Source organism: Thunnus albacares, chromosome 22 (genome assembly GCF_914725855.1).
Source record: "Thunnus albacares chromosome 22, fThuAlb1.1, whole genome shotgun sequence".
NCBI lineage: Eukaryota > Metazoa > Chordata > Actinopteri > Scombriformes > Scombridae > Thunnus > Thunnus albacares.
In genome coordinates this window covers 3,300,766-3,310,244 of record NC_058127.1, presented here as the reverse complement: position 1 = coordinate 3,310,244, position 9,479 = coordinate 3,300,766, and the positions used below count along the sequence as shown (strand labels likewise).

General features: G+C 37.8%; 1 protein-coding gene across 3 annotated transcripts in view; it reads right to left on the bottom strand.

Annotated features, from left to right (window-relative positions):
• LOC122974137 (butyrophilin subfamily 3 member A2-like) overlaps positions 1 to 6,799 on the bottom strand; it is a 95,189-nt gene extending 88,390 nt beyond the window's left edge. The window contains exons 1-6 of one of the 3 annotated variants that reach the window (XM_044342055.1): positions 6,441 to 6,799; positions 3,515 to 3,644; positions 2,656 to 2,997; positions 825 to 1,118; positions 597 to 719; positions 226 to 365 (exon numbers count right to left, since the gene is read on the bottom strand). In XM_044342055.1, the coding sequence (XP_044197990.1) occupies positions 226 to 365; positions 597 to 719; positions 825 to 1,118; positions 2,656 to 2,997; positions 3,515 to 3,635 (1,020 nt within the window). In that variant the 5' untranslated portion in view covers positions 3,636 to 3,644; positions 6,441 to 6,799. The remainder of the gene's footprint in view (positions 1 to 225; positions 366 to 596; positions 720 to 824; positions 1,119 to 2,655; positions 2,998 to 3,514; positions 3,645 to 6,440) is intronic. The other 2 variants (XM_044342056.1, XM_044342057.1) reach the window with 2 other exon arrangements.
• Positions 6,800 to 9,479: the final 2,680 nt, after the last annotated feature.

The window sequence follows — 9,479 nt, the reverse complement described above, 5'->3', positions numbered from 1 at the left end:
CGTTTCCCTCCTTTATACATTTAGTATTTGTGTTGCTTCCTGCTTCTTGTTGCTTCTTTTGAAACCTAACATCTTGTTTCTTTATATCAAGATTTACTGTCTGTCTTGCTTGGACCAGACTTTTATTTCTTCATCTTATGTAAGTTGCTCTTGGTTTCTCTTTCCTCTACTGCAAATGATTCTATTGTGTATTAACTCACATGTTTGGTCTTCTTCTGTTTTTACCTTGTTCTCTGCTGACACTGTTGGATATACTGTTTCTCCTTCTGTTCCTGCTGCATTTAGAGGCTGCGTTTGAGTGTCATTACTTTTAGAAACGTTCTTACTTCCTCCTTCAGTTTCATCTCTGTGGCTTCTCTTGGTCTCTGTGTAAAAATAAAGGCAGTGACATTAAGTATAAAAGATTTTTACTTGCATCTTAGGAAGCTTTATATCAATGTAATATGAGATACAAGAAGTCTGACAATTTGACTGCTTGTAATTATTCTACTCCATAACCCAAATTGTTAAAATCTAAAAAAATATTCAATTACAAATTTCATATCACTATTCTCATTAAACCCTGTGAGAGGCACTGAAATTCATTTGTGACTTACTGATCATGTTTTGTCTCCATTTCCACCCAAAAAAGAAAACTGCAGCTGCAACAATTAACACGATGCAAACAACCAAACCAACTGTGACAGGAGAAGAACTGGACTGGACCTTAAAGAAATCATCTGCAAATGATACAACACAATGAATAACATGTAATTTATACAACACTGGACCTCAGCTATGTGAAACTAAAACCAAAATTTGAGACTGAAAATGGCTGCTTTTACCTGAAACAATAATGTGTGTCTCTCTGATCTGGTTGATGTTGTTCTGTTGGACTCTACAGGTGAAGTTGTTGTTGTGTCTCTTCTCTACAGTCACTCTGCTGCTGACAGTATAGAGGTCATCAGGACCTCTGACTGTCTCTGTAGGTCCAGCAGAGAGGAGGTTTCCCTCACCGTCCAACCAAAACACCTCAGGCTGTGGATGCCAGCCTTTAGACTCACACTGTAACACCACTCCTCCTCTGTCTCTGTCAACATCTGCTATACTGATGACAGGCGAGCAGACAGCACCTGATGCTGAGGAAAAAAAGTTATTTTTAAAACAGTGGTGAGCAACACAATCACAAAATTAATGATTAAGAAAGATCCACAAATGTAAATGTACAACTGTAAAGGTAAAGCATGTGTGCTCTGTATCTGATGATCACTCAGTTTCTTAAATCCTTAACTGTGGATCCTATTTGACCATTAAACACAGTTGGCTCATGAAGTGCTGATGGGTTGTCACATATCTTACTGTTGCCAAAGCTAAAGTTGGAAATTCAAAAACATTAGTAGCTGTGAACCCGTGAACCCTGAATATATTTGATGACGGTGGTGTGATTTTTCTGGATTTTTAAATAAATCAACAGATTTATGAGAGTACAGATTAACTACAGCCATTGTTTGGAGTTTTGTCTGTTATGTTTTCTTATTAATTGGTGATCTTCTAAACTCTTCCCCCAAGCAGCGACTCTTTTTGGCAGTTGTTTTGATTTGTCAAAGCAGGAAAAGCACAGGTGGAATTATTAGCATTCATGATAGCTGCATTGCATTTAGGTGAATATTGTGCGCGCTCACTCACTGACATGGCCAACTCTTACAATTAATGGAGCCATCGTTAATGTTAATCATTTACATCTGTGCTTTTCTTGCTTTGAAAGGTCACAATGTCTGCCGTGAAAAGCATCTATTGTTCAATCATAGCTCAGCAATTATAACTGCACAGAGGCCTGTTAAGCTTTGCACTTTGATTTGAGATTTGTGCATGAAACTAAGAGAGATTCTCAGTATCTAAAGAGTCTGGAAGATCAAGTTTTTCCAAAACCAAAAACACAAGGACACAATTGTAAGGAATGGAATAAACAGTGTATTTGTCTGTCATAATGTAAGCTGCCATGGCTAACTAGCTTTACTTATTACAGTAGTAAACTAGCATTAAGGCCACTTGTTAGCACATCATAAACTATCTACAAAGAACTACAAATTATTATATAAAATCTTTGGTAGGTTTATTGTAAAAGGAGTCAGCTGAAGACAAATGTCAGTGTTGATTAGTTAGCTAGAACTGATAAAACTTGTCAGACAAAAAATGGTCATTGATAAAAAATAAAAAGCCTGCTTCTTTGTACATTTTTCTGACATGTAGGACCCATTTTAATATATTTATTACAAAATTGCTAAGAATGAACTGTTAAATCTGCCACTACTATCTTCGTAAACTGCTGTGCTACAACACAAGTTTGACAGGCATAAACAGTTCTTTGATAGGGTCAGTTTGTATCTGAATGTCTTTCCTGGATTATGGCATATCACATGATGTGTATGTTTAACTCTTGTATCTATCATTTTTAGCCTACTACCTTAACCAGCTAAGAAAATACTTTCCTCTTAACATCCATTTACTGAGCTGATCTATAGAGAACCTCATTTAAACTGTTTAAGGACATCTCTGAACAATAACGGCTGAAAGCTGTGTTGATCCTACCAAAATTATTTACTTCTTTGCATAGACGACACCAAACTGTACTGTAAACACATACTGTACAATATGAACAAAAAATTGTCTACTTACCAACAAAAAGTTCATCAAAAGATTGTGTATTGAGTTTTGGAATGTTACATTTGTATTTTCCCCCATCAGAAAGTTTCACTTTAGAGAGTTTCAGTGAAATGTTTCCCTGCTTCAGCTCATCAGTGAACAGTGATGTTCGTCCCTTGTAGGATGGATGTTTAACATGTATGACATCCTGACCAGCACGACACAAATGGACAAATATGGAGTCCATGTCAGATCTGGTCCACTCCAGTGTCATGGCAGCAACATCCATGGCAGGTTCCAGATGACATGGCAAAATGATGTCATCACCAACTGTTGCCACTATTGGCTGAGACGAACCAATTAACTGGGACTGACCTGGAAAGAAACACAAATGTTCATTCATTCCTGCAGTAACAGCTAGAAAGATAAATCTGATCATCTCTTTAAGACTATTTTCATTAAAAAATAATTAAAAGTGAAAGAAGTTTGCTGACACTGAAGCATCTGTGTGTCAAAGAATTTCATGTTTTAATCTATAAACTGTATATAGATTATAGGCTTGGCTCAAGAAATGGCAATGTCCAATCAATCCATCTATTCACCACTTTGGTCCAGCCTGAACTATATCCACAATTATTGGATGGATGGCCATGAAAGTTTAGTACATGGCCATCTGTCCACATAACATGAATCCTACTAAGTTTGTTGACTCTCTGACTTTTCTTCTAGCACCACCATGACATTTGTAGTTCTCAGTGAAATGTCTCAGCCACTGTTGGATGGACTGACATAAAATTTTGTACAGATATTCATGTTCCACTGAGGATAAATTGTAATAACTTTGGTGATCTACTGACTTTTCATCTAGCATTATCATCAAGTCAAAATTTACCTGAGACTATATTAGAATTTAAGTTACCTTTACAAGAGTGTGTTAGGAGAAGATGGACGACCAAAACACGGAGGGTTTTGAGTGGAGATTGAAGGGACTGTCTGTTCGTCTGGAGAAGCATCCTGCAGTTCTGAAATATGGAAAGAGATCAGTGATACAATAAATGGAAAATATGCTTTAGAATTGGTGTATGGACAAAATAACTATCCCAGTTAAAAATAAAGTTCCTGAGTAGGCAGGCTATAGTCACAGTTTTGGAGTCTTATTGGATAATTAAATCAAAGATATCTAAAGAAGTTAAAAAATTAATCTAAAGTTAACTGTAATTCATTGTCTGATCACTGTGTAACAAATTAGAAATATGTGTGTGTTTTGAAATTGTGACTTAAATTCAGTGTCCTTGGTGATAAATACTAAAACCTCCTGCACGGTGTAATGCGCTGCAATATGTTACCACTGAAAAGCATATTTTATTTGGTTATTCATTTAGTTATTGTGACTAGCTATGAGAGAGGTTCACTCAACTCTGTACTTGTAGTGGGTTTGTTCGTGGTGTTGTGTTGAATTGCTCTGGCACAGACTGAACAAAAGTTGAACTTCATGACCACTGGTTTCACAGCAGTAAACTGCGTGTGGCCATTCTGATGTGAACGTGTTACGGATTTTCCACCAACACGGTGTTAATGCATTATGTAACTCAAAAACTTACAGTACATGACATCTTAAGCTTAAGTACAGTACCGAGCATTTTGAAATTTGAATGGAGTTTGTTCTGTATACAGGTGCTGAGTTATAAATACAATGGGACTCAAGTAGAGTTAAATAGGGAGTATTTTGAAATTTGAATGGAGTTTGTAACAAATAACAAATTTCATATTTAGGCTAAGCTTGTTATTACCAAGTGTTTTCCCTCACATGTCTGTCAGGAGCTGTAGGAAATATTTGTTTGTCTGGAGGCTGATGGTTCTCAGTAATGACCTGAAATTTTACAGATTAAGTTATGTAAAACTGTGATGAGGTTCATATCAGTACACTGAGATGGCTGGTAGAGGTACAACCCACGTAGCTTGTTCTTTTTGATTTGCCCCACCTTTTATCTTGCTTCCTGCCGGCTTTGCACATACAGCCAGTTGGGGTTGGTTTCACAAAGACTTTGACTATGGCTTAAAGCAAACTAATAGTCACACCTCAGATAGACTTCTAAATTCATCTGTTGCACAAAGCTGTCTAGTTCTTTATTTTAAGAAGGACAAATTTGCCATTGAATCTGGGTAAATTCAGACTTTTTTCAAACTAAATAACATGACTGATGATTTAGCAACCGTGTCAAACCACTCAGCTCTGTTCACTGCAGTAGAAAATATTTGTCTTCGGGAAGAATTTAAAGTTACAAGGACAATTTACTGTGAAAATTCTATGAAGATTGTAACAATACAAAAAACTTACAGTAGCATAAAATCTCAACGTAGTGTAAATCTGTAGCAGAGGTGAGCTACTTGGATAACATGGTGTTTAGAACTACTTTACCTCATGTGAATTTGAATAGGGGAAAAACATTTCATATAACAGCTTAAAGTAACAACGCTGTTAATGGAATTGTTTCTCAACTCTTCTTGCTTCTCAACTCTTCTCAGCTGCACATTCTAACTTTGCTGGAACATATCAAGGAGCAGCGAATGCGGCTTGCTGCTGCTGTTAATAATCTTGCTGCAAGAATGGGGACAGAAACTCCATGGCTGAGATGCCTCACAATGTCAGTGTCCCACTGGACACCATGTCTGAAGTGGAGGAGTTGGAGGAATGGCTTAAAGATGCAAGACACGCACATGCTAAGTAAAATATGGTATGGTTATTGAAATGTCACCCTTGAAGGGATAAGAGGGTTGGGGCCAATTACATCTGACACAGGTCATCAGTCAGTCACAATTGTATCCAGTTTTTTGTCTTTTGATCTGAAATACTTTTCTGTCTTGTCAGATTTCTGCTCTTGGTGCTGCAGGAAGACAGAACACCAAAAGAATCACATGGAATACACTGTCAAGGATTTTCTCAGACTCAGTGACCAAAAAAATAAACTGGAAAGGAGTCAATGGGAAGAAGTGCTTCAGAGAAATGCTTACAAGAAGTATGTTGATCAGTAAGTATTGTAGAATACAGTGTGGCCATTGCTAGTAGACAAGGACATAACACAGTTTTGTTACTTCACAATGTTGTTACTTCACAACATTTAATAAATTTAACAATATAACCATGCTATTTTCAACACCTTCTTGTTCTGGATTACTCATCTGAAGTGTTATATAACCGTGCAACTCACTGAATTTTCTACAACATATTCCTCCAGATATTTCAAAATAAAAGCCTTAAAAGTTAAGAAATTAATGGATCATGTCCACAGAAATGCTAAAGGGCTTTTAATTTGAAATTGATACAGGAAGTCTTGAGTTTATATGTAACAGCATAATGCAGTAATAAAACTTTAACAGGGCGTTTATCAGAGGAAAAGGAGGCTTTGTACTAAAATATAGAAAGGGAATTTAGAAATAAAGGCCTGTCACTAATATAAGGCCGGGTAGCCTCTGCAGTTGAGGTGCTACTTGAGGAAATTCTGTAATTAATTGTTGACATCCCTAGCTGTTGCATAATCTATTATTCATTTAATTGACCCATTGGACATACTTTTTTCAACCCTCTGAAGCAGCTATCAAAACAGTGGCTTATTAGCTGGGCTAAGTGGAAAATGGAGAATTTTGGTCGCTGACAGCTTATCTGTCTTATAAAGCAATGGACATTCTCTCTCAACTGGGGCTGTAAGGAAGAAACAAGCTGCTAGCAGTGCTCCGGACAGCGAGGTCGACTCATAGTTAAAATAGTAGTTAGATGAAACATGAAGAAAAGGCTAAATTAAATTCAGAAGACAACGTACCTGCTGTGTGTTGTGTCGGTCATTTCATTAGACAGCACAGTTAAAATCTGTAAATCATTGACCTGCTCTGTTTTATCAACTGTCGTGTGCTCGTTCAGTTCTTGCATTATATTCCTGTTTCCCAACGAACGGTCACTTCCTTAAAAACAGGGTCACCACGAAGGGTGGAGCAGCGATTTTAAAAGTGTTCCGACGCAGAATACTTATATATATCCTGAATATCAATCCTGTTATCAAACAAGTTGAACACAGCTTTGGACGAATAACGACCGAATTTGGTCTTTGAAAACGGAAATGATGTCCGTGTTTATATGCATATAGGGCAGGGAAGTGAGATCCGATCACGAGTGGTCACTCAGGACGCATGTTGAGACGCATGTTAATGTTAAGGTATAGACAGACGCACTTAAAGCTGTCCACTTGTGATCGGATCACCGAAGACGCATGTTAACACCAGGTGTAAACAGGGCCAAAATGAATGCCATGCATTTAAACATTTTTTTCTACTACTGTACTTGTAACCACTGCTTCAGCTTACCATAAAATAATTACTGAGACCATATTAGTGTAACAACTCAGCAGAATTTATTTAGGGTCTCATAGCAGTTTACTACTTACATCCAGTTATTTGTATGAATTGCTGTACTGGAGCATAGTTATCCTTATTATACTTAAGATAATCACAGAGTATCTTTATCCTACTTCCTTACATAAATACGTATAGACATGAAATTAAAGGAAACTTGCACTTGCACTGGATATTTGGGATGCATAACAAATTGAACCCTGCTAACAAATCAGTATCAGTAAAGAGTCAAATCAGTAAAGAGTCATTTCTGAGTCCATGGACTAGTACAACCTAAACTATCTTCAATTTAAAAAAAAAAAAAAAGTGTCTCTTTTAGAAGGAATCCAAAGGGGACCTTTAATCGTCTTTAATTGGGAAATTAAATACCTAAAGTTGTCCAGGAGGTTTTGTATCAGCAGGTGTCAGTTCCTCTCCAACAGCCACAGGGAACAAGCCATCCCTCTTCATCTGACATCCACTTCAAAGCTAACAGGAGAATATCACATCGGCAGGTGATTTGAGGCTAGTGAGTGCAGAGAGTGAGCAACTAGCTCTCACAGGCTAACTGTCACAGCTACAACCATCTGAAACCTTTTTAACCTCAATAATAAACAGTAACATTACTGTGGTCTAGCTTTAATACACATATACATACTATAGCTCATTCTAACTTGCAAAACACACATTATTCCCCAACATAAGGAGTAAAACTATGACGTCTAAAGCAACATATTCCTTTGACATTTAGCATGAACTATGTAAGTTTACATTCTGGACACAGAGGTAACTTGTACATATTCTTGCCAAAGTCCACCCAGCATGGTGGCTAATTAGCTTAACTCACGATTAGCGATTAGCATGCTAATAAACATTAATTTGGTTAAGACTTTACCATAAAGCAACATATTGCCATAAGACAAACAGATGTTACACATCTTAAATATGAATGCTCACCATTGTCTATGACTATTTAAAAATCACAACAGAGGTGACTTTAAAAACTAAATTTGCCACCTGGCTTATGTGGCAAGAGAATAGGTATGAAGGGCACTAACCAGTGTAATCACAAGAATCCAACTATGCCACCCTGGGGGTTTTACCCAGAGACAAATGTTACCTCAGACCAGTACCAATAACCCAAAGAGGCAATCAGGTTACACCAAGAAGCAAGAGACGTGGTTCCAATCATCAATTCTTTATTTTAACAATAGCAAAAAATTGTAAAAAAAACAATAATTAAGCATACCGACCACACAGGTATTAAAAAGAAGGGTAGGGGAATTATTCAGGGCTGAGGCTTACCAGTAGAGGGGAGGTAGGAGAGGTATCCAGAAGAGAGACACACCGAATCACACATGTACACACATCCACACACACACACACACACAATGGTGAAGGGGTCAAACTCAGGGATATCAGTTGAACACAGCACACAGGAAAAAGGAGGAACCACCACCTACAATCACCAACCCCACCCCCGTGGGCGCTCAGCTCCTGAAAAAAATGAAAAGGGATACAAAATCAATAAAGTGTTCAACCAAACAGCAAAACTAACTAAAGAAACACTTCTCCAAACAATATCAGTTGGTCAGCAACTTAAAAAAGCCCTGTACTTGCACAACTAAAAAGAAAAGAATAAACAAATAAACAAAATAAACTAGGAAAACAATATTATTAATATGAAATCATTACATAAGCCATAAAGTAGGGACACATGAATGTAATTAACGAAACAAAACTGAGAATAAGCAAACGATGATGACAAAAGAAAAGAAAAACCCCCGCTCACAACGCACACTCACTCTCGCTGGCCCACAATGCAGCAGCAGCAGACCCGACCAAACAAATCAAAACAAAGATGATGACTGTTAACACTAATTATAGGCAAAGCAGCAGTGTTCTTGTAGCGTGGGCCAGAATTGCCGCAGCAGCTCCCGGATAAGCTGCTAGATGCTGACCAGGGACTACAGTCCTGTGATACATAATGAAAAATCAGATTAAAACAAGAATGACAACGGCCAAAAAGAAGATGAACCTGGTGCCATAGTAGGCTACATACCAATCAGACAGCATCTGTAAGTTCAGGAAGAGAGAGAGAGAGAGAGAGCACGTCTATGGAGCCTATGCTGCTACTACACATGAGGACCTAGAAACAAAACATTCAATTTTATTCAATTTTATTTATGTAGCATCAAATCACAATAAAAGTCATCTCAGGGCACTTTTCACATGGAGCAGGTCTAGACTGTACTCTTTAATTTACAGAGAAAGAGACCCAACAATTCCCTCATGAGCAAGCACTTGGTGATGGCAGTAAGGAAAAACTTTAAAACCTTTAACGGGAAGAAACCACAAGCAGAACCCGGCTCTAGGTAGGCGGCCATCTGCCCTGACCGGTTGGGTAGAGAGAGAGAGAAGAGGGTGGGGGTGTGGGGAGACACAGAGAAGCAGAACAGCAACAGTAACAACAA